A 26399-nucleotide genomic window follows, 5' to 3' on the forward strand; every position below is an offset into this window, starting at 1 on the left:
TTCATGGGTTCCTGGGTGAATCATATCCATTCAATTTTATGCTTCCCTCACCTCAGAACCCTCTTGGGGAGGTGGGGTGCAAGAATTTTGCCCTATGTGTTAAAATGTTAATCTGCTTTAGAAGAAAATGTGATTTTTCTTTTGCTTTACAAATGCACAGGTTTATAGTGATAATGCAACAACAGGAGTTATTCCTTTTATCTTTGTAAGCATGTGTTAATTTTTCTGATGTGAGAGATGATCCTGTCCTGCAGTAGATAAGCAATTGTTATCAGTCAACTTAATACAACATGTCATCACATCTATAATTCCCCTCAGTGAGTTCCCAATTTCAGCAAGCACATTTAAGAAAAACATCAAGTAAGAGGAATGCATTTCCCCAGATTATGCTCTGGTGTCCTTCGTAGCTCAGTTAAAGGGCAACATTGGCCGAGGCTTTGGAATGAGTTTCCTGTCTGGCCTCTTTTTTGGAGATTATGATCAAGTATCATAATACTCATCAAGGGAATTAATGATTTAGCAAAAATCATTTCGAAGTTTCTGTTTGTTTTTTTTAAAGCATGGTTAAACATACAAACGAGGCAGCAAATAATGTAGATATTGAAGCAAATTATGCACTTCTGTTTTTCTGTTCTCCACAGGAATGAAAATTTGCAATTGACAATTGCATTCATTTCTGTTGTGAGCCGCTTCTCTAAATTGAACTTTTGTGTTGATGTAACTACTGTAAGATTGTGACCTGGTGCTAAAGACTATGTGAGATTTGTTGGCCCTGATCTTAGGGCCTCTGCCCAGTGGAAATGAGGTACTTCCATCCCAAAATCATAATACTGAACTTGTTGCTCCTTTCTTAATCCCAGTGTCTCTGCCACTGTTTTAGTTGAGGCCTCAACAAGGATAGGCTGGACGCCTGGCTGAAGCAGGCTTTATTATAGATTTCAAATCAGGATCTCGATAGTTTAGTCACAAAAAAATGTAAGTAGCATGCAGAGTTAATCTTAATATGTAGAAATGATCATTTGAAGCATATCTGAAAGTGCACTGAACTGCACAGATTGTTGTTATTTGTTTGGAGATAACTTGATTTGATTTCTACCAGTGCTTAGGACTTGAAAACCTTCATTAACCACTTTTCCATCTATCTTTATATTCTCGACAGACTTCAACATTGTTCGCCCGATCCCCTCATCTAATTGATTAATGTAGATTGTGTATAGCTGAGATACTAGTATTGATCTTCTGATATCCCACCAGTTACAGCCTATCAAAATGCTCTAGTACAAATCCTCTGTTTATTCTTGGTCCCTGTTTTCTGTCAATCCTCAATTCTTGCTAATTTTTGCCCCTAATCCCACTGAACCCTAGTTTTGCATAACTTGTATGGCATCTTTTTTGAATGCTTTTTAAAAATCCACTCAGTCGCCCTTATACATCTTACTGGTTACATCCTCAAAAAATTTGAATAACTATCAAATATTATTTCCTTTTTATAAATCCATATGGACTCTATTTAATCATGTTATGATTTTCTAAAGGCCCTGTTACCTGCTAATAGATTCTAGCATTTTAACAACTATTAATGTTAGGCTAACTGGCCTATGGTTCTCCATTTTTACTCTTCTTCCTTTCTTAAAGAGTGGAGTTTTGTTTGCGACCTTCCAGTCCTTTGGAATTCATCTAGAATTTTAAGGAATCGGAAGATCAAAACTAATGCATCCATTATCTCTAGAGCTCTTTCAAATTACCTAAAATGGAGCCGGAGCAAGGTTACGTCTTGCAATCTGTGCCCAGCATACCTTCTAATTCTATTTTTTACTCTCATTCTATGCCTCTAAAACTTCATTCTAACTCGTTTACGCCCCAGCTATGACTGTAACACTACATTTTGCACTCTCCCCTTCTGTATGAACGGTGTGCTTTGTCTTTATAGCATGCAAGAAACAATACTTCTCACTATATGTGACAATAATAAATCAAATGAAGAACCCAAGGATTCAGGTTCTTAGGATAAGGGATTTGTCACCATTTAATCCCATTAATTTCTCAGAACTATTTCTTTACTTGTATTAATTTCTTCAAGTTCCTCACCCTTGCTAGAATTTTGATTTCCGTGTTAGTTCTAGAATCTTTTTTGTGCCTTCCACTGTGCAGATACACTGATGCATCAGAAGGCAATAAGTTACCTGGATATTTTGTAACAGGAGGCATTCACATCATTTAGAGTAGATTCTTCAGATTCGGTAGGAGGCAGAGGTGTGACTATGAATGAGGCGGTTATGGGAATCCAGAAAATAGCCCTGGAGGAACCTGAGCACTTGTCCAACAGGTTCGTGCTTTTTGAAGCCTATGTGAACAAGAGCAGGGACTGCAGGGAAGGTGAGCACACTGACCACAACACCGCCATGTGGGAGGAATACAAGTTAAGAATCAAAAGGAATGTAATAGTTTTAGGAGACAGTACACTTGGGATTGATACCATTTTCTGCAGCCAAGAGAATGAATCTCAAAGGCTGTATTGCCTACCCAGTGGCAAGGTGAAGAACACTACCTTAGGACTGGAAAGGAAACCTGGAGTGGGAGGAGAAAAATCCAGTTGTTTGTTCCACTTGGTACCAATGACATAGGGAGGACGAGAAAGGAAGCACTGATAAGAGAGTATGGGCAACTTGGGGCTAAAGTAAAATCACAAAGGGAATAATTTCACGATTTGTTACCTGAGCCACAAGCAAACTTGCATAAGGTAAATAAGATCAGACTTGAATGCTTGGCTCAAAGATTGGTTTAGATTCAAAGGACACTGGAATCAGTACTTGGGAAAAAAGTTGTTCCCACATGATGGCCCTCATTGGACCACTCTGGGACCAGTGTCCTGTGAATTATAAAATAGAGCTATAGCGAGGGATTTAAAGTAAATATTGAAATGCGAGTTAGAAAGTTCTGCAATGGGTAGGTTGTTGGAAGGTATTTTGAGAGACAGGGATTGATGATGGACAGTGAACATGGCTTTGTGAGTGGAAAATCATGTTTCAAATTTGATTGAGTTTTTTGAAGGGGTAATCAAGAATGTAGATGAGGACAGTTGATGTTGTCTACATGGACTTTAGCAAGGCCTTTGAGAGGGTACCACATGGTAGGCTGTTGCATAAGATTAAATCTCACAGGATCCAGGGTGAGGTAGCCAAATAAATACAAAATTGGCTTGATGACAGCAAACTACTCAGCCTTCAGGAGAACAGTGACTACAAAACCACACAACCCTGCCACAGCAACCTCTGCAAGATGTGCCAGATCAATCTGCACGGATGCCATCATCTCACGTGAGAACACCATCCACTTGTTGCAACTTGGCCAACGTTGTCTACCTGATATACTGCAGGAAAGGATGTCCCAGGTATGATACATTGGGGAGACCATGCAGACTCTACGACAACAGATGAATGAACACCGCTCGACAATCACTGGGCAACAGTGTTCTCTTCCTGTTGGGGAACACTTCAGCAGTCACGGGCATTCAGCCTCTGATCTTCGGGTAAGCGTTCTCCGAGGCAGCCTTCACGGCACATGACAGCGCAGAATCGCTGAGCAGAGACTGATAGCTAAGGATGGCCTCAGCTGGGATCTTAGATTCATGTCACACTATCTGTAACCACCACATCTTGACTGGGCTTGCAAAATCTCCCCAACTATCCTGGCTGGAGACAATATACATCTCTTTAACCTGTGCTTAACCCTTTCTCCATTCACATTGTCTGTATTTTAAGACTTGATTACGTGTAAAGACTCGCATTCCAACTATTATTTTGTAAATTAAGTTGTGTCTTTATATGTCCTGCTTGTGAACACCTGATGAAGGAGCAATGCTTCGAAAGCTAGTGGCTTGTGGCATGTGCTACCAAATAAACCTGTTGGACTTGAACCTGGCGTTGTAAGACTTGTAATTGTGTTTACCCCAGTCCAACGCCGGCATCTCCACATCATGGTTACCATCGACACCGCAAACTGCCGGCTCCAAGTGGAGATGATCTCCAAAAAGATCGTGCATATCGACACTGACATCAAGTTTCTGCAAAGATGCAAGAAAGCAGACAAGATACCGAAAGGACTACAGATCACGACACTCAGGTCAACCTATAACATAGACTATGCTGAGAGACTTTGTCATCGCACGTCTCTCTCACTCCTCGACCACCTCGTACACCAGCTCAACACCAAGATAGAGTCCATATTTTTTTAAAACTCAGTCGGTTGGTGCTCACTGGTGCTTGCACTCAGGATGCAGACCAGCTGCAAAACTCTGCCAAGCAGATGAGACAAAGGAACTACGCCATCCACATACACATCATGAACAGGAAGCTTGAGAAACTCGGCATCACCACCAGCAGCAACCAAGCCTCCTCCGGTACCACCAGTAGAAAACAGTACCACTGCAGGGAAGTCCATTGTCAACTTGTCGGACTATACGCTTCAACCAGATGAAATCGAAGTTCTCAGCCGAGGGCTCAATTTCTGCCCACCAAAATAGACCCCATAAGTTTCACAGCAGACACAGAGGAATTCATCAGGCGAATAACGCTGCAGGAATTCTTCCACAAACCCCAAGAGTCCAAAAGCGAATACAGTGAAACAGCCAATGACCCAGAACAGCTGACAGAGAGATCCGCGGTGCAGCAACCGAAGAGAAAAGAGTCGAATTAGACTCCTCCGGAAGGCCATTGCCCTCAACTCGACATGTATGCCCAAGCCGTCAGGAGGTGCGTCAATGCCTGATTCATCAACTGCACTCACAAGACAGCCCCGAGCATCACCCAAGCACAACGCAATGCCATACGCACTCTCAAGACCAACTGCAACATTGTCACCAAACCAGCAGACAAAAGAGGGGCCATCGTCATACTGAACAGAACGGATTACTGCAAAGAAGTGTACCGACAACTGAACAACGAGGAACACTACAGCAATTACCTGCAGACCCGACCAAAGAATGCACCCGTCAACCCAACAGATCGATCAAGACCTTTGATCTGGACCTTCAGAGCATCCTCCGTGCTCTCATCCCACGTGCTCCCCGCGTTGGAGATCTCTACTGCCTTGCAAAGATACACAAGGCAAACACACCCAGCTGTCCCATCGTATCGGACAAAGGGACCCTGTGCGAGAACCTCTCCAGCTACGTGGAGGGCATCCTGAAACCCATTGTACAAAGAACATAAGAACATAAGAAATAGGAGCAGGAGTAGGCCATCTAGCCCTTCGAGCCTGCCCCGCCATTCAATAAGATCATGGCTGATCTGTCATGGCTCAGTTCCACTTTCCCGCCCTCTCCCCATAACCCTTAATCCCCTCTCTTATCAAAAACCCATCAACCCGCTTCTTAAAAATATTTAGCGAGGCAGCCTCCACCACTTCAACGGGCAGAGAATTCCAGAGATTCACCACCCTTTGAGTGAAGAAGTTCCTCCTCAACTCCGTTCTAAACCGCCTCCCCTTTATCTTGAGGCTGTGCCCCCTAGTCCTACTGTCTTTTTTGAGCGGGAAGAGTCTCTCCACCTCTATCCTATCCATCCCATTCATCATCTTATACGTCTCAATGAGATCTCCCCTCATTCTTCTAAACTCTAACGAGTACAAGCCTAGTTTATTCAGCCTCTCCTCATAGCTCAATCCCCTCAACTCCGGTATCAGCCTAGTAAACCTCCTCTGCACTCCCTCCAGGGCCAAAATATCCTTGCGCAGGTGCGGCGCCCAAAACTGCACACAGTACTCCAGCTGCGGCCTCACCAATGCCCTATACAGCTGCAGCAAGACCTCCCTACTTTTATATTCAATCCCCCTCGCTATGAAGGCCAGCATCCCATTCGCCTTCCTGACCACCTGCTGCACCTGCAAGCTGGGTTTTTGCGACTCATGCACAAGGACCCCGAGGTCCCTCTGCACCGTCGCCTGCTGCAGTTTTTCGCCACGTAAGTAATAGTCCTTCCTACCATTCTTCCTACCAAAGTGGACCACCTCACACTTGCCAACATTAAATTCCATTTGCCATTTCCTGGCCCATTCGCCCAGCCTATCTAGATCCTTCTGCAGACTCTCCACACCCTCCGCACAATTTGCCGTTCCCCCAATCTTGGTGTCATCAGCAAATTTCGACACCCTGCACTCGGTTCCCTCCTCCAGATCATCTATATAAATGGTAAATAGCTGAGGCCCCAGCACCGACCCCTGGGGCACCCCACTAGTCACCATCCGCCAATCCGAATAGCACCCATTGACCCCCACTCTCTGCCTCCTATTTGACAACCAATCCTCTATCCACGCTAACACCCTACCCCCAACTCCATGTCCCCTGACCTTCTGCAATAACCTCTTGTGAGGTACCTTGTCAAACGCCTTCTGAAAATCCAGAAAGACCACATCCACCGGCTCTCCTCTATCCACTGCCCTAGACACATCCTCATAGAACTCCAGTAAATTTGTCAGACACGACTTCCCTTTAATGAAACCCCAGCTTTTGTTGCAACACTTACGGACTTCCTACAGAAACTCAGCACTCGTGGAGCAGTTAAACCAGGAGCACTCCCCGTCGCAATGGATGTCTCGGCACTCTACATCAGCATCCCCACGATGATGGCATTGCTGCAACTGCCTCAGTGTTCAATGCCGACAATTGCCAGTCTCCAGGTGCAATTTTACAACTCGTCTGCTTCATCCTGGACCATAATGTCTTCACCCTCAACAATCAGTTCTTCATCCAGACACGTGCGAACATGACCTCTTCACCGCACAGGAGCTTTAACCGATGCTATACACTAGATACATCGGTGATGTTTCTTCCTTTGGACTCATGGTGAATAGTCACTGAAACAACTATATGATGACATCAACAAGTTCCATCCCACCATCAGACTTACCATGGACTACTCTCCTGAATCAGTTGCATACTTGGATACATGCATCTCCATCAAGGACGGCCACCTCAGCACTTCGTTGTACCGCAAGCCCACGGTTAACTCCACGATGCTCCACTTCTCCAGCTTTCACCCTAAACACGCTAAAGAAGCCATCCCCAGCGGACAAGCCGTCCGTATACACAGGATCTGCTCAGATGAGGAGGTTCGCAACAGATACCTCCAGACGCTGAAAGATGCCCTTATAAGAACAGGATATGGCACTCAACTCATCGATCAACTGTTCCGACGTGCCACAGCGAAAAACTGCACTGACCTCCCCAGAAGACAAATATGGGACACGGCGGACAGAGTACCCTTCGTCGTGGGGTACTTTCCCAGAGTGGAGAAGCTACAACATGTTCTCTGGAGCCTTCAACGTGTCATCAATGAAACGAACATCTTGCCAAGGCCATGCCCATCCCCCACTTCTTGCCTTCAAACAACTGCACAATCTCAAACAGATCACTGTCTGCAACAAACTACCCAGCCTTCAGAACAGACCACGACACCACACAACCATTCCACAGCAACCTCTGCAAGATGTACCGGATCATCGACACGGATGCCATCATCTCATGTGCAAACACCATCCACCAAGTACATGGTACATACTTTTGCAGCTCGGCTAACGTTGTCTACCTGATGCACTGCAGGAAAGGATGCCCCAAGGCTTGGTACATTGGGGACACCATGCAGACGCTAAGACAACAGATGAATGAACACCACTCGACAATCATCAGGCAGGAATGTTCTCTTTCTGTTGGGAAACACTTCAGCAGTCACAGGCATTTGGCCTCTGATTTCGGGTAAGCATTCTCCAAGGGGGCCCTCATGACACACGACAACGCAGAGTCGCTGAGCAGAGACTGATAGCCAAGTTCCGCACACATGAGGATGTCCTCAACCAGGATCTGGGGTTCATGTCACACTATCTGTAACCCCCACAACTTGACTGGGCTTGCAAAATCTCAGTAACTGTCCTGTCTGGAGCCAATACACATGACTTTAAACTGTGCTTGAACCTCTATCCACGCACATTGTCTGTACCTTTAAGACTTGATTACTGTAAAGACTCGCATTCCAACCGTTATTTTATAAATTGAGTTTGTGTCTTTACACGCCCTGTTTGTGAACAGAACTCCCACTCACCTGATGAAGGAGCAGCGCTTTGAAAGCGAGTGGCTTGTGCTACCAAATAAACCTTTTGGACTTTAACCTGTGTTGTGAGACTTCTTATTGTGTTTACCCCAGTCCAACAACGGCATCTCCACATCTTGATGACAGAAGACAGAGGTGGTTTAAAGGGTTGTTTTTCAAACTGGAGGCCTGTGACCAATGGTGTGCTTCAGGGATCAGTGCTGGGTCCACTGTTATTTGTCATTTATATTAATGATTTGGATGAAATTTAGGAGGCATGGTTAGTAAATTTGCAGATGACACTAAGATTGGTGGCACAGTGGACAGTGAAAAAGGTTTCTAGGATTGCAAAAGGATCTTGATCAGTTGGGCCAGTGAGCTGAAGAATGGCAGATGGAGTTTAATTTAGATAAATGCAAGTTGATGCATTTTGGTAGATCGAACTAGGATAGGACTTACTCAGTTAATGGTAGGGCATTGGGGAAAGTTACAGAACAAAGAGGTCTAGGGACACATACTCATAGCTCCTTGAAAGTGGAGGCACAGATGGACATTTGACCTGCTTGGTTTCATTGGTCAGAACATTGAATGTAGGAGTTGGGACATCTTATTGAAGTTCTACAACACATTGGTACGGCCACACTTTGAATACTGTGTGCAGTTCTGGTCACTCTATTATAGAAAGGATATTATTAAACTAGAAAGAGTGCAGAAAAGATTTACTAGGATGCTACCAGGACTTGATGGTTTGAGTTATAAGGAGAGGCTGGAACTTTTTTCTCTGGAGCGTAGGAATCTAAGGGGTGTTTTTATAGTGATCTATAAAATAATGAGGAGCTTAAATCAGCTAGATAGTCAATACCTTTTCCCAAAGGTAGGGGAGTCTAAAACTAGAGGACATAGGTTTAAGGTGAGAGGGGAGAGATACAAAAAGGTCCAGAGGAGCAATTTTTTCACACAGAGGGTGGTGAGTGTCTGGAACAAAGGTAGTAGTAGAGGCAGGTAAAATTTTGTCTTTTAAAAAGCGTTAAGACAGTTATATGAGTAAGATGACTGTTCAGGGATATGGACCAAACGTGGACAATTAGACCAGCTTAGGGGTTTAAAAAAAAGGCGGCATAGACAAGTTGGGCCGAAGGGCCTGTTTCCATGCAGTAAACCTCTGACTCTATAAGTTAACGAAAGAGGACCAGGTAATAGTACATGGGATGATATGGCTAATGATAAAAGGAACGTAACAAGAAGGGACAGAGCACACAAACGAGTGCCCCAGCAAATAGGGTCAGAATGGGAAAAAGTAGTAAAAAGATGGAATTAAAGACTCTTTATCTGAATGCATGTAGTATTTGTAACAAGTTGGATGAATTGCTAGCTCAGGTCCAAAAATATGAGCATGATATGATAATCTTTATAGAGATGTTCACCTGGATTCCAAATTGACAAATTGGCAATGGACGCAGAAGTCCCACCCCCATATCCGGCAGAAACTATTTTTCTCTTGGGGGGAGGGGGGAATCAATGGTGAGCAGCGACCCCCACATGTATGAAACCCAAGCTCAGAGCTATTGAAACTCAGTGCTAAGTTCAAACAGAGCCTATTTTCGATGGAGCAGGATCTCATCCTGCAGAGTGCAAGTTACATATTTTTTAGAGTGATTGTCTTGAAGGACAGATAAGGTTTGTGAAACTATCAAACTATGAAGTTATTTAAATGGACGGCCTTTAAAAATTGTAAAAACTGTCTGCCTGTGCCTGAGAGTTGAAACAAAATGTACTTTTGGAGTTTGAGTAGCTGTTTGTTGATATAAGAACTATTGCTATAGTATTATTAATGCTTTCTTGCTTTCCACAACCTATCATCACAGGTGTGATGGGATGGTGTAAGCTCACAGTTTGATTGAAAGCTGAAAGACATTAAAGGATTCGTTGTCTTCATTTTTTTCCTTAATTCAAGGGAAATGTGCTTCACTAGTTCGGCCAGCATCGATTGACCATCCTGAATTGTCCTTGAGACGGCAGCAGTGAGCTGTCTTCTTTTACCACTGCAGTCCCTGTGGTATACATATAACCATAGTGCCGTTTAGGGAGAGAGTTCCAGGATTTTGACCCAGTGACAGTCATGGAACGGCAAAATATTTCCAAATCAGGATGGTGAATAGCTTAGAGGGGAACTTCCACATGATGGTGTTCCATGTATCTGCTCATGATATGGAGTTATAAGTACAAATGCTTGGTTTTATAAAGAATTACCCAGTTAAGATAATTTAAAAGTATCGAATGGATCAGTTGGGATCGAGATGATAATGATCCATTGGGGTGGGTGGGAGGTCATGAGCTGACACAGGGCAATAGGGGCCATGGGGGTGGATGGGTGCATGAGTTAGCATGAATTGACACAAAGTTAATATAGGGACTTATCAGAGCTCTGTTGAAAGGTCGTCCAGACTCAAAATGTTGGCTCTATTCTCTCTCCACAGATGCTGTCAAACCTGTGGAAGTAGCAATGTGACAGTTTTTGTGCTGTTGAAAGTGGGAAGGAGAAAGTAGAATAACAGGAAAGGTCCAGAATAGGTTAGAGGGCCGGGAGATATTAAATAACAAAAATGTCATGGAACAAAGGCAAAGAAAGTAATAATGGTCATAGTGAAGAAACAAAGCACTGGTTCAGAATAAGTGGCAGGATAATGAACAGCTCTGTCTGAAAGCAAAAGCATGAAAACAGTATGCAGACTGGCAGTAGTGGAGGCTGGTTCATTCAGCCTTGAATAATTCAAGGCTGAATTACATATCTTTAGAATACCTACAGTTCAGAAGAAGCCCATTTGGCCCATCAAGTTTGTACCAATCACAATCCCACCCAGGCCTTATTTCCATAACCGCACACATTTACTCTAATCCTGCTGACACTAGGGTCAATTTAGCATGGCCAATCCACCTAACCTGCACATCTTTGGACTGTGGTAGGAAACCAGAGCACCTGGAGGAAACCCATGCAGACAAGGGGAGAGAGTGCAAACTCCACACACACAATAATCCAAGGCTGGAATTGAATCTGGGTCCATGGTGCTGTGAGGCAGCAGTGCTAACCACTGCACCACCATGTTGACCCCTCAATCTTTGATGGACGAGAGTCGAGGGTTATGGGGAGAAGACAGAAAGTGGAGTTGAGGCCACATTCAGTTCACCCTCTCTGAATAAATGCCACCACAATGGAATGTTATCCCCATTGTTTCTTGCTCCGCTTCCAACCCCTCATCTTCCCAGTCACTATTCAGTTGAACTCGGAATTTGCAATATTCAGACCATGCTTCCTGTTCCTGTAGCCATACTGCCTACAAAGAGGAGTATTATGCAATAAAATTATAATGTGCTGTGTATCCAGATTGTTTCTCTCTCTTTCCCACCACCCCAGCCCCTTTCATTTTATAACCTACGTTGAAAACTAACCATCGAGGAATGCAATGTGGTGCCTCTGAAAACTAGGACTGTATCACCATTCCTCTCCTTGGAACTGTGTTACATTCAGTGCACTCATCCCGCAAGACTGAAATCTACAGCACTTCAGCGAACACTACAACCAGGGTGGGGGAATAAATGCTTGGTTGTATTGAAGGCATTTTCAAAAGTGTATGGAACAAATAGTGCAGATTTTCTTAGTTGTAGAGACTGTTTACTGTGTTTTCTTTTACAATTCCAGGTTCTTAATGAAGTTAAAACATGCCTCAGTTCTTTTATTTTAAAAAAAAGTAATCAATCAAACAGGAGGTGAAGTGATGGATTTTGTAATGTCCATGTTGCAGGTCATAGAAAATCTGTTTGGCTTTACACTTAAGAATGGTTGTTCCTCTTTCTGACTCATCAGTTTCATTCATTCAAGTGCTGCTGACTTTTGCTTTGAGTCTCTGTCTCCCTATGCAATAAGAAGTCTCACAACACCAGGTTAAAGTCCAACAGGTTTATTTAGTAGCAAATGCCAGTTGTCATAAACAGGACATATAAATATGATCAGAACTCCCCACTCACCTGACAGAGGGGCAAAGCTCCGAAAGCTAGTGGTGTTTGCTACCAAATAAATCTGTTGGATTTTAACCTGGTGTTGTGAGACTTCTTACTGTGTTTACCCCAGTCCAACACCAGCATCTCCACATCATCAAATAAGAACTATGTTTCATAAAACCATACCGGTTTTGTCTGATCATACATTACCCCAGTCCAACACCAGCATCTCCACCTCATCCCTATGCAATGCAGGAAAGAACTTAGCAACATTTATATCAACATCAAAGAGAAAAACCCATCAATCTATGGAGAAGTGTTGGAATTTATTACTGAGGAAGTCTTAACAATGCACTTAAATAATGTACGATCAGACAAAATCAGTATGCTTTTATGAAACATAGTTCTTATTTGATCAAACTGATGAAGAGTTTTTTGAGGAATAAACTACACTAAATAATCTCTATAACTGAAATGTAAAACTTGGACACACAAAAGGTGTTTGATAAGGTGCCTCACAAAAGATTAAACTATGAGATAGGGTTCCTGGAGTTCAGGATAATATATAATGTTACAACTGGACCCCAGGTGAGGCCCTCAAATTTCCCCTCTATAGAACTATCTCAGCAAGAGTCCCAATTTGATAAATTCCAGATGGTGTAACCCCTAATTGTTATGCCCCTGTATGAGGAGGGATGAACAGGCTCCCTTTCTTTATTCAACTCCTTTGGCTGGTCTCAACAAGATTAATTCAAAAAGATAACTTTCCTCAGTCTCAATATATTTATTTTTTAAATGGAGGCAATTTAACCAGACTTTCTTGAGTTTATTAGCTACTAACCGGGAGGAATATAATGAAACACACTCACGTACATTTGCAAAGATTAGAAATGAAAAGCGAGTCCAAAGTAAGTTTTTTTTAAAAAAATACACACATCAGTCTCTGACTTGTCCATGAGGAGCAGATGGTACAACATCGTAGTCGTTTGAGATTCATGTTTCCAGTAACACTGACTTGAGCTGAGTTGTTGGTTTTCAGATTCCTAGTCTGTAGTTTAGCGGAAAAGTTGTTCTGCTTCCTTCACAGCCTGGTTGATTTGGCTTGCTCCAGCATTCGGAGACAGTAAGGCATTTATTTTTATGTGTCATAGCAGGGGGGACTCTGCTGGCTTTTTGTTTGGGTGCCATACACTCTGACACACCCAGCACTAGTCCAGACCAACCAAGTTTTGCCACTGGCTTCTTATTGTGGTCTTTGTATATTCCTGGAAGGCGAAAATTCATGAGCGTAGGATGTAATTTCTGCTGGGATGTTGATCAGTTTCCATTGTCTCCACTGGAGATGACAATTCATGTTTGCATGGCTTCTTGCTTTCAAATGTTTGCCTTAGACAGAGTGTGACATCTGCTTTAGTGATCTTGTTTATGGAATAGGTATTGAAAACACTGCTCTTCCTCAAATTATGCCATAAGATCCACACGAGAGGACATTTGGGGTCTCAGTTTGATGTCTTAACTGAAAGGTAGTCCCTCCAGAAATGCAGCACTCCCTCAGGACTGAACTGGTGGGTCAGCATAATCTGCTCATCTCTGAGGTAGGATTGATGGGTCATGTGAGAGTGCTTACCCTGAACCATGGCTAACACAGTTCTATTTCATTTTTATTTCTTATTCACCAGCTCATCCTATCCATCTGGAGGTTTAAAAAGGGTTGTTGCCTCATCATTTAAAACAAACAATCTACATGAGAAATATGAAAATTATTAGAAGCGTGCATTGAAACTTCAGACAGGAGATTTTTCTCTTTGTTATATCTGAGGAATGCTCAGATCCCAGGTGGAGTGAAGAGAATCGAGCTGGATATGCACTGCGTGACGTTCCCATCCTCCAAATGCGGCTCTAGGAATTAAAGGGGTTCCCCAAACTAGTGCAGGCCTGGTCAAAGAGGTATTCTTCGTCTCCTGCTTCTTCTCCTCTGTATGGACATGTGGGAAATTTCAAATACAAAAGCATTGAGGCTTGTGCTGGAATCCATGTTCCCAATGGTGGGGGACTCCAGAACTAGAGTCATAGTTTGAGGATAAGGGCTAAACCTTTTAGAATTGAGGTAAGAAGACATTTCTTCACCCAGAGGGTGATGAATGTGTGGAATTCACTGCCACGGTATATTGTTGAGGCCAAGACGTTGTCTGATTTCAAGAAGAAATTAGATATAGCTCTTGGATCTCAAGGGCAAAGCGGGGGATCTAGATATTGAAGTTGATGATCAGTCATGATCAAAATGAATGGCAGAGCAAGCTCAAAGTGCTGAATGACCTACTCCTGCTTCTAGTTTCTATGTTTATGTTTAACCATGATCTTATCAAATGGTGCACTGGTTTGAGGGACTTGATCCTAATTCTTGTATTCTTGTGTCCACCCCATTGCACCCCAGCTTCCACTGCTTCCTGGTGAAAAGCATTTCACTAGCTAACAGTCCTCTGAGAGCAAAGAATTCTCCATATCTGAATCTTAACTGGGAGACCCCTAATTTTTAAACAGAATTCACTCGTTCTAGCCTCTCAATAGGGGAAGCGTTCTCACAGCATCCACCCTGTCACAGTTCCCTCAAGATTTTATATGCTTCAATAAGATCATCTCTCATTCTTCTAAATTCCAATGGGTGTACGCCCATTGCAGTCTCTCTGCATTCAAACAATAGATTGCTTTTCTATTCTTCCTGCCAAAGTCTATGGTCACAGAGAGCATAGCCAGCAATGTCTATACAACTCTGCCCCAATAATATGACTGAGCCAGAAAAGACAGCACTTTGATCCAATAGTGTGACCTTTTTTTTATTTTGCATACTGACCACTCTTAATAACATTGCCATTTAATGCAAAATGGCTCTTTCGTGCCATAGATCCATGCCCTCTGGGAACTGGATTGCACCTGCCCAAACTCACTTTATCTTGAAACTTTATAGGCAACAAATGCAGAACACTTCATCCCACCTGGATTGCATTTAAATCTGGGTATTTGAGGTGAAAGGCCAATATTAACCAAAGCCTCCACCCAGTTCTTATTGACGTTTCCTCAATTGAATTATAAAGTTTTTCAGTGACTAAAGTCTGAAAAGGGGCATAAATTATAGACTTTAGATGAGATGCTGCAAATGTTTGATGAACTTTTCATGAATTTATGTTCACGTTTTTTTTCCCTTTACCATTTTTAGGTGCCTTGACTCAAGCCGTTCGCAATTTTGCAAAAAGCCTCGAAGGATGGCTCACAAATGCCATGAACAATATTCCACAGCAAATGGTTCGCACCAAGGTAAGTAGAATGGAATTGCCATAGAATAAATTAAATTGTATTCCTGATTGCTTTAGAATATAAAAGTTTTATGGATCTTCATCAAGGAATGCAAGCAACATTCTGTTGCCTAATTCATTAAATATCCTATCTTGCTAACTGCTGAATAAGTGTTAATCTGGCCGAGCACTCAGGAGTTCCAAAGGTGGTGTTGCCTGCCAAGTGTCAGAATTTGGAGATCTTCTCACAAAGCTGACAATCTTGAAGTAGGAAGGGGGATCCAGTTGTTAAATTCCATATAGGAACCATCACTCAAACTAGCCTCTCCATCACTCAAACCAGCCTCCCATCCATTGACTCTGTATACACTTCCCATTGCCTCAGAAAAGCAGCTAGCATAATCAAGGACCCCATGCACCCTGGACATATTCTCCTACGCCTTCTTCCGTTGGGAAAAAGTTACAAAAGTTTGAGATCATGTACCAACCAACTCAAAAGCAGCTTCTTTCCTTGTGTCATTTTGAACGGGCCTACTTCGCATTAAGTTGATCTTTCTCTACACCCTAGCTATGCCTGTGATACTACATTCTCCACTTTCTCCTTCCCTATGTACAGTATGCCTTGTCTGTCTGGCTCGCAAGAAACCATACTTTTTACTATATACTAATACGTGACAATAATAAATAAAATCACACAACGCAGGTAGATCTAGGATTCGGGTTCTGCTGAAAGAGTTTGAGGAGTTAGGTTCCAAATTAAAATGCAGAACCTCAAAAGTAATTATCCCTGAATTGTTACATGAGCCACATGCCAATTGGCATAGGATCAAGCAGATTAGAGAACTTAATGTGCGCTGCAAAGAGTGGTGTGTGAAGAAGTGGATTGGATTCATGGGACACTGACACCAGCACTGGAAAAAGAGGGAGCTGTCCATTAGTACGAGTTCCACTAAAATTGGGAAAGGGTCAGTGATCTTATGAACTGTATGTCTAAGGCTCAGGACGGGGCTTAGAACTAAATCGAAGGGAGGCAGGTGATGGGAGGGGAGTGGTAATGGAAGTTAAGGTGCAAATGCACTCGTGATGATTTACCAGAATTTGCTGAATTCTGGCAAATTGGAAAAGAGCAAGTGTGATGCCACTGTTTATAAAAGGTGGTTGACAAAAGGTTGGTAACTATAAGCCAGTTAGCTTAACTTCTGTAGTGGGCAAAATGCTTGAATTTATCATCAAGGAAGAAATAGCGAAACACATGCATAGAAATTGCCCCATTTGGCAGACGCAGCATGCGTTCATGAAAGGCAAGCCATGTTTAACTAATCTACTAGAATTCTTTGAGGACATTACGAGCGTGGTGGACAACGGGGAACCAGTGGATGTGGTGTATCTGAGTTTCCAGAAGGCATTCGACAAGGTGCCGCACAAAAAGCTGCTGCATAAGATAAAGGTGCACAGTGTTACCGGTAATGTATTAGCATGGATAGAGGATTGGGTAACTAACAGAAGACAAAGAGTGAGGATAAATGGGTGTTTTCCTGGTGGTGATCAGTGACCAATGGTGTGCCTCAGGGATCAGTGTTGGGACTGAAATTGTTTACAATTTACGTAGATGATTTGGAGTTGGGGACCAAGTTTAGTGTGTCAAAGTTCGCAGATGACACTAAGATGAGTGGCAGAGCAAAATGTGCAGAGGACACAAAGTCTGTTGAGGGATATAGATAGTTTAAGTAAGTGGACAAAGATCTGGCAGGTGGAGTACAATGTTGGTAAATGTGAGGTTCATCCATTTTGGTAGGAATAGCAGCAAAATGGACTATTAAATGGTTTTTAAAAAATGCAGCATGCTGCTATGGGGAGGGACCTGAGGAGGAACTTCTTCACTCAAAGGGTGGTGAATCTCTGGAATTCTCTGCCCGTTGAAGTGGTGGAGGCTACCTCGCTAAATATTTTTAAGACGTGGGTTGATGGGTTTTTGATAAGAGAGGGGATTAAGGGTTATGGGGAGAGGGCAGGAATGTGGAACTGAGCCACGACAGATCAGCCATGATCTTATTGAATGGCGGGGCAGGCTCGAAGGGCTAGTTGGCCTACTCCTGCTCCTATTTCTTATGTTCTTATGTTCTTATGTCCTTGTGCAGGAATCACAAAAAGTTGGTTTGCTGGTGCAACGGGTAATTAAAAAGGCAAATGAAATTTTGCCCTTCATTGCTAGAGGGATGGAGTTTAAAAACAGGGAGGTAACGTTGCACTGTATAAGGTGCTGGTGAAGCCACACCTGGAGTACTTTGTACAGTTTTGGTCTGCTTACTTGAGAAAAGATATATGTACTGGCACTGGAGCGGGTGCAGAGGAAAGTCACAAGGTTGATTCTGTAATTGAGAGGGTTGGCTTATGAGGAGAGACTGAGTAGACTGGAACTATACTCATTGGAATTTAGAAAAATGAGGGGGAATCTTATGGAAACATATAACATCATGAAGGGAGTAGATAAAATAGAAGCAGGGAGATTATTTCCACTGGCAGGTGAAACTAGAGCTAGGGGGCATAGCCTCAAGAAAAGGGGGAGGAGATTTAGGTCAGAGTTGAGGAGGAATTTCTTCACCCAAAGGGTTGTGAATCTGTGGAATTCCCAGTGAAACAGTTGAGGTTACCTTGTTGAATGCCTTTAAGGCGAGGAAAGATACACAGCTCACTGAAAGTGGCAACGCTGGTGGAGAAGGTATTCAAGAATACATACGGCATACTTGCCTTCATCGGCAGGGACACTGAGTTTAAAAATTGGCAAGTCATGTTGCAGCTTTATAGAATCTTTATTAGGCCGCATTCCCTCTATTCCCATCCCATCCTTGTGCTTGTCAAGATGCCCCTTAAAAGCCGCTATCATATCTGCTTCCACTATCTCCCCCAGCAACAAATTCCAGACACCCACCACCTTCTGTGTAAAAAAAAAAAATCTGCCTCATACATTTCCTTTAAACCTTGCCCCTCGCATCTTAAACTTGTGCCCCCTAGTAATTGATTCTTCCACCCTGGGAAAAAGCTTCTGACTATTCTCTCTGTCCATGCACCTCATAATCTTGTAGAATTCTATTAGGTCACCCCTCAACCTCCGTTGTTCCAGTGAGAACAAACCAAGTTTCTCCAACCTCTCCTCATAGCTGATGCCCTCCATACCAGGCAACATCCTGGTAAATCTTTTCTGTACCCTCTCCAAAGCCTCCACATCCTTCTGGTAGTGCGGTGAGCAGAATTGAACACTGTATTCCAAGTGTGGCCTAACTAAGGTTCTATAAAACTGCAACATGACTTGCCAATTTTTAAACTCAGTGTCCCAGCCGATGAAGGCAAGCATACCGCATGCCATATGCCTTCTTGACCACTTTCTCCACCTGCTTTGCCACTTTCAGTAACCTGTGTACCTGTACACCCAGATTCCTTTGCCTATCAATACTCTTTAGGGTTCTGCCATTTACTGTGTATTTCTATCTGTGTTAGCCTTTCCAAAATGCATTACCTCACATTTGTCCGGATTAAACTCCGTATGCCACCTTTCCATCCAAGTCTCCAAATGATCTGTATCATGCTGTATCCTCTGATGGTCCTCATCGCTATCTGCAAATCCACCAACCTTCGTGTCATCCGCAAACTTACTAATCAAACCAGTTACATTTTCCTCCAAGTCATTTATATATATTACAAACAGCAAAGGCCCCAGCACTGATCCCTGAGGAACGCCACTTGTCACAGCCCTCCATTCAGAAACTTACCCTTCCACTGCTACCCTCTGTCTTCTTTGACCATGCTAGTTTTTTATCCACCTTGCCAGCTCATCTCTGATCCCATGCGACTTCATCTTCTGCACCAGTCTGCCATGAGGGAGTGTTTGACATTTTTGAAGAACAGGGAAAAAAAAAAATTGGTCAAACAGCTGTTGTAGATGTGGTTGATCTCTTGGTGAAAGATCCCGTGGGCAAGAGATTGATTCGCCCATGATGGAATTTCAGATTCAGTTTAAGAGTGAGAAATGTGGGCCCATAACTAGTGTCTTAAACTTAAATAAAGGGTATGGAGTCAGAGTTGGCTAAAGTGACACTAAAAAGGTGACATTCAAACATTATGTCAGATATTTCATAACTCTCATTAAAGCTAGATTTCATTGAGGAAGAACGACTTTGAGAAAGATAAACTATCCACGCTAACTAAATAAGTTAAAGGTGGTAATAAGGGCGTACAGTGTTGTTGCTGTGAAAATTAGTGGTAGACCAGAAGGATGGGAAAGTTTTAGAAACCAAAAAAAGGGAAGAAATCAGAGTATGAGAGAAAACTAACAAGAAATACAAAAATAAACGGCATGAGCTTCTTTAAGTACATACAAAGAGTAGCTAATGTGAGCATTGAGTCCTTCAGAGCGCAAGACAGAGGAATTAATAATGGGAAATGAAAAAATGGCAGCTAGCTTTGAATAAATATTTTATATTCATCTTCATAAAAAGTACCCCAAGAATCATAGAAAGTCAAGAGGCAAAAGGGAGGGAGTAAATTAAAACAATCACAGTCACGAGAAAAGATATCTTGAGAAAACTAATGGAACTTACGGATAACATGTTCCATGGACCTGATAGATGCAAACTTGGGTCTTAAAGAAGTGGCTGCAGAGATAATAGATACGTTGGTTGTTATCTAAAATTTCAGCAGATTGGAAAAATGCAAAAGTCACACCTCTATTCAAGTGAAAAGGAGATAGAAAATAAGAAACTATAGGGCCAGTTAGCCTAACATCTGTTTTTGAAAAATGCGAAAATTCGTTCTCTGGATGAAGAGACTGACGTGTAAACAAATATGCTGTTGCCAAAAAGATGGCTAGGGAAGCAAGCTGTGAGGAGGATACAGAGAATCTGCGTAAGGATATAATTTGTTTAAGTGTGTGTGGGCAAAAAATTGTTTGATGGAATATAATAAGACCTAGGAGCATAAGTAGGCCATTCAACCCACTGAGTCAGCTCCACCATTCAGTGGAGATCATGATTGATCTAGTATGATAATCCTCAATTCCACTTTCCTATCTTATCCTCATAACCCTTGATTTCATGACTGATTAAATATCTGTCTATCCCAGTATTGAACATGCTGTAAGACCCAGACTCTACAGTCTTCTGTGATAAAGAATTCCACAGATTCACTACCTTTGGAAAGCAGAAATTCTTCTTCATCCCTGTCTAAAATGAACAACCGACTATTCTAAGATTATGCCCTCTGGTCCTAGACTAGAATCATAGAACCCTACAGTGCAGAAAGAGTCCTTCGGCCCATCGGGTCTGCACCGAATGCAAACCCGCCCAGGCCCTACCCCCATATCCCTACATGTTATACCCACTAATCCCTCAAACCTATGCATCCCTGGACACTAAGGGGCAATTTTCTTAGCATGGCCAATTAACCTAACCCGCACATCTTTAGACTGTGGGAGGAAACCGGAGTACCTGGAGGAAACCCACGCAGACACGAGGAGAATGTGCAAACTCCACACAGACAGTGACCTGAGACGGGAATCGAACCCAGGACCCTGGAGCTGAGAAGCAGCAGTGCTAACCACTGTGCTACCATGACTCTCCCACAAGGGGAAACAACCTCCCAACATCAACCCCAACAAGCCCCTGAGAATGCTTTATATACCAATAAGATTGCCTCGCATTTTCTAAACTCCAATGAATACAGGCCCAATCTACGCAGCCTCTGCTCATAAGAAAATCTCTCCATGCCTGGGATCAACCTAGTGAACATTTTCTGCACTGCCTCCAATGCCATAGAATCCCAACAATACAGATTGCCATTTGGCATCCTATCAAGGCAGTACTGACAACAATTCCACCCAGGCCCTATCTTCATAACCCCACATATTTACCCTGCTATTCCCCTGATATGAAGGGGTAATTTAACATGGCCAATCAACCTTATCTGCACATCTTTTGACTGTGGGAGGAAACCAGAACACCCAGTGGAAACCAGTGCAAACACGGGAAGAAAGTGCAAACACCACACAGGCAGTGAACCTGTGGAATTGAACCTAGATCTCTATTCTGCAACACAGAGGGGTCTGGTTGTCCTGGTACATGAATCACAAAAAGTCAGCATGCAGGTGCAGCAAATAATTAGGAAGGCAAATGGAATGTTGGTGTTTATTCCAAGAAGGATGGAGTGTCAAAGTAAAGCTTCGCTACAACTGTACGGGGCATTGATGAGACCACACCTACCTTATACAGTTTTGGCCAACTTAAGGGGGAACACATTTGCATTAGAACAATTCAGAGAAGTTTCATTAGACTTATTCCAGGGACTTTTTTTAACAAGGAAAGATTAAGCAGGTTGAATCTATAATTATCTAAGTTCGTAAAATGAGAGATGATCTCATAGGATCTAACGTTCTGAGGGGGCTTGAATGGATCATGGCTGATAAAATGTTTCCTCTCGTGGGGGAATCTAGAACTGGGAGCAAAATTTAAATATGGAAAAGAGGAGAGATTTCTTCTGAGAGTTGTTAGTTTTTGAAATTCCTTTGCCCAGCAAGCAGTAGAGGATGAGTCATGGAATACATTTAAGGATGTTAGACAGTTTATTGATTCATGTGGGTGTTATATATTTAAGTTGTTGCAGGTTGCTTTAAGAGTTAATCATATGATTTGATGGTGATGTCATTAGGGTGTTTGCACAAGCTGCTGTTTTACTTCCAGTTTGTATTCTAAGCAGGCAGGAGGTCCTAGAATAAATCTGTTATTGTTATTTTGAATCTACGTATGAAAACCACAGCTCTTTTTTGTTTAAAATTCACAAGCCCTAACACAGGACATTACAAGGAGAGTCAAGGGTTGGGGGGGCAGGCAGGAAAGTGGAGTTAAGGCCACAATCCTATCAGCCATGATTTTATTGAATGGTAGAGCATGTGTGAGGGGCCAAATGGCCTACTCCTATTTCTTGTGTTATTTTTACATTTATCTGAGAATGGCAGATGCGGCATGGTTTGGTATCTTTTGTTAGACTGTTACTTAGGTTTGAAGGTGGCTGAGCTTTTAGTTCCTGATATTTTCTTTCTTCACTGAATTCCATGGAGTAGCTCCTTGCTTTACCATACAGCGATCAAGTTCCAATATGGCATTTGTGTTTTGAGGCACTGGATATTCACATAATTCAGTTTATAAGCATGATGGGGTTCAAAGTGATGTGCTTACTGCCCATCAGATTTTATTTCACAGCACATCGCTTTTCACTCTCATATACAAGAGCCTGAATAATTGTACTTCAGACTTACTGCAGTTCATTTTCATTTTCCAAAATAAACGCATTCATATGGACGTAAAGTCATATGTGAATTGTCCCAACTGTACACTAAAAACTTGCTTTGACTGTCAGAGGATAGATGTTGAATCGATGAACAAATAAGATTGAAATGAATTGGTGTCTTTTTATATTCATTTCTCCAATATCAATTTTCAGATTTGACCTGTTTCCATGCTGGTTTCCTAACCCACTTTTTGACTAGGACCCGTCTTTACTTTAAAAAAAATTCAGATATTGTTTAGTGCATAGTCAAGATGAAACAAAACAATGGTTGTCTTTGGTGTTGTTTTAAATTCAACTGGCTATACAAAATGAACAAACGTTAGGGTTGATATAGAACATTCTTAACGTGCACAATATAAATGCACTAAAATGAGCATTAAGCACATGTATTAACTAGTGTACAGGATCAAAATTATTCCTATTGTATTATGTCAGTTGTGGCTCAGTGGGCAACATTCTCATCTGAGTCAGAAGATTGTCAGAAGTTCCACTCCAGCAAAAAAAAAAGATACTTGAGTGCAATGCTGAAGGAGTACTGCACTGTTTGAGATGCTGTCTTTTGAATGTGACATTAAACGGATGCCTCATCTGTTCTCAGATCGCAGCTAATATTCATTCTATAAATAATATCACTAAAAACAGATTATCTGGCCATTATCACATTTAGTGTACCAACTGGCTGCAGCATTTCAAACATTAGAATGGTGCCTGCAATTATGTGATTCTATTAATTCAAAAGTACTAATTGGATGTATTGGGATGTCCTGTTCATATAGTACATGAAAAATACAATACAAGTCTACCCACCTCTCTATTCCTCCCAACCCATCCATCCATCCACCCTATCCCTCCTTGCATCTATCCCTCCATCATTCATTTCTTTATATCAATCCTTTCCTCCCTCTATCCCTCCCTCCACCAAACATCCATCTGTCCCACCTGACAACCAACCAACCTTTCCTTCAATCTGTCTATCCCTCATTCAATCCGTCCATCTGTCCTGCAATCAATCAATCCATCCATCCCGTAATCCGTCCATCCGTCAGCCCTGTCGGTTCCATCTCACCCTCAATCCAATTGATCACAGTAGAAATATTCAAAGGTATAAACATATCATTTCAAAACCTAATTGCTCTAACTGACTGCTGTGCCACCTGTTTTCTGATAGGTTGGAGCTGTAAGTGCCTTTGCTCAGACACTGCGTAGATATACGTCCCTCAATCATTTAGCTCAAGCTGCTCGAGCTGTGCTGCAAAACACATCTCAAATTAACCAGATGCTCAGTGACCTCAATCGTGTAGACTTCGCCAATGTCCAGGTAAGCTTCAGGACCATACAATGTTACATCAACCAATGTTAATCATGTTTAAATGTTTTTAAAAATTAATTCACTCAGAAACACCATTATACATGAATGAATGAAACTGGTAAATGGTCCGAGGAAAGCCATTTTCAACTATTTAGAATCAGATTACTCACAGTTGGCGGAATGAAGTAGACATTCTGATGAAAAATGCTTAGTAGCAAAATTCAGCTCCTTGGCATCCATTTTGAGGGTACGCAAAGTGCGATTTTGACTCCAAGTCAATGTCCACATAGATCTTTGCTGTGAACTGCGCCTGATGCCATTTGGGGTGGGGGTTTACCACATGTCCAGGGATTGTCTGCCAGAACTATGGAGGGTAGGCTGATCTAGACATCAATCAACATGAAACACAGATATGATGCCAGCAGTACAATCTTGGAGCTCAGTGCTTCAGCTAACACTGTCTCTTAAACACAAACAGCTGAACTCACATTTAGCAGCATGAAGGAAACCTATTAATGCTATTTAAGGCATCATCAACTACTTACCAGTTAGTTGTTGATTGATTTCTATTGGCTGCTGCTATGAATGCAGATGCGTTCAGTGATTTATAGTGTTGTTTCAAGTTGCTGATGTTTCCAGGGACTGGTATACACACTGGAGGACTTTGTCCTGACTTTGGAACTTGTGCACCAGCCACTTAATTCTCAACATGAGTCCAGTGGTATGCAGTCCAGTTGAACTATGGCAAAACAGGGAGTGAAGCAGGAGCAGATGTGACACACAGCAGGACAAGCTGCTGGAAAAGAAAGGGGGCAAGATCCTCAGCAAGTGATCTTGGAGCTTTTCTGTAACTTGTTCTTCCCTCCCCACACCCCCCCCCCCCCCCCCCCCCACCCCCCGAACCTCAATAAGGAACAATATGTCAAAATCTGTGCCTCAGTAAGGCCACCCACACCGAGATCTGCCACCTGCTGCAACCTTAGAACAGGGCGTGGGCAACATTGCCAGTGGCTGTGAATATGACCTTTGATGTCTTGTATAATTTTCCTCTTCTGCAGTGGGCTCATTCTCGGCTGAAGCTGAAAGTATTTACAAAATCTCCTATTTTGTTGTCAATTTTACATAAGGGAGGTCACTTAGACTCTATTTCCACAGAAAAGCAAGCAGAATGAGCACAAGGCTTTGAGAGGATTGCAGGCTTCCCTATACTCCATGGTGCCGTTGATTCCCCACACATTTCTTCACATGTCAACTCTGAGATGTGCTGCTTTGGAGTGGGATTTTACCTTCTTAACCTCTGGCTTATATGTGATAAATGGGGAAAGATTCCTTTATGTCAATGCCCAGGGTCCTAGCAGCAGTCACAATACCTTCATTCAGTAGCGGTTTGCTGTGCCACCTGCCTATAATCTACCACAACTAACTAGAGGTGACTACTGGGTGACAAGGCCAATTCATTGATTGCATGGCTTATGACTCCAGTGCTCAATCCATGCACATGTAGGCAACATGCATAAAATGAAAGCCACATTGTCACATGTGGATGGTACACATCACTGACATTTGAAGCAATACTTACACTACGTGAACCACTCTGGAAGAAACCTGCAGTGTTTAAGATTACTAGTGGTCTACTGCATGCTGCATCATGTCACTATCATGAGAGCGCAGCCCTTGCTACCAACTGAAGAAGAGGAAGGGAGGAGGCAACCATTTTAACCCCCTTCCTGAATGGGCTATTACTCAATGAATATTCTGTAAATGTAACTCAATTCACCAACAGTTCCACAATTTATCTTCACTTTGTTGCTGACCATCACAGGAACCATTTCACTACAATGCAAACATAAAAGCAAATACAAAAGAAACATTACAAAACCTAATTTACAAAACAAGCCATGTCATATTGCACGTCTATGTATCACCTTTCTGCATTCCCTTAGTGCTTGTTTCCACTGATGAATATCCTCGTACTTCTACGCTGTGCTACACCAGTGGTTGCAGCTTGGCTGGCGAAAGATTGCTGACTTCTGGTAGGGAAGCAGAGGGACCTGGTATGTGTGCTCAAATCATTGAAGGTTGAGACACCAGTTAATAAAGTATAAAGGATTCTGTGCTTTATAAATAGGGGAATGGAGTGCAAAAGCAAGGAAGTTACAATAACCTTGTATGAAATGCAGGTTCAGCCTCAGCTGGACTATTGCATTCGGTTCTGCACGCCGTTCTTTTCTCCCTCAAAGTGAATGTAAAATTCTATCCTAATACGAGTGCTGCCACTAGGGGTGCCTTCTGTATGAGTTCATTAATTAATCCCATCTTTTGGACAATACCCAGGTCCAGTATAACCTACTCTTTGGCTGGCTCCAAAACGTGCCATTTTAGGAAGTA

The 26399-nt window shown here is 42.6% G+C and overlaps 1 protein-coding gene across 5 annotated transcripts in view; it reads left to right on the top strand.

The window, feature by feature from the left end:
- Positions 1-26399, top strand: part of rfx3 (regulatory factor X, 3 (influences HLA class II expression)) — a 337954-nt gene that overhangs the window by 270930 nt on the left and 40625 nt on the right. For all 5 annotated transcript variants that reach the window (XM_080188698.1, XM_080188699.1, XM_080188700.1 and 2 more), the window contains 2 exons: positions 15292-15389; positions 23871-24020. In XM_080188698.1, the coding sequence (XP_080044824.1) occupies positions 15292-15389; positions 23871-24020 (248 nt within the window). The remainder of the gene's footprint in view (positions 1-15291; positions 15390-23870; positions 24021-26399) is intronic.

Source organism: Carcharhinus amblyrhynchos, chromosome 5 (assembly GCF_965287045.1).
Source record: "Carcharhinus amblyrhynchos chromosome 5, sCarAmb.v2.hapA, whole genome shotgun sequence".
NCBI lineage: Eukaryota > Metazoa > Chordata > Chondrichthyes > Carcharhiniformes > Carcharhinidae > Carcharhinus > Carcharhinus amblyrhynchos.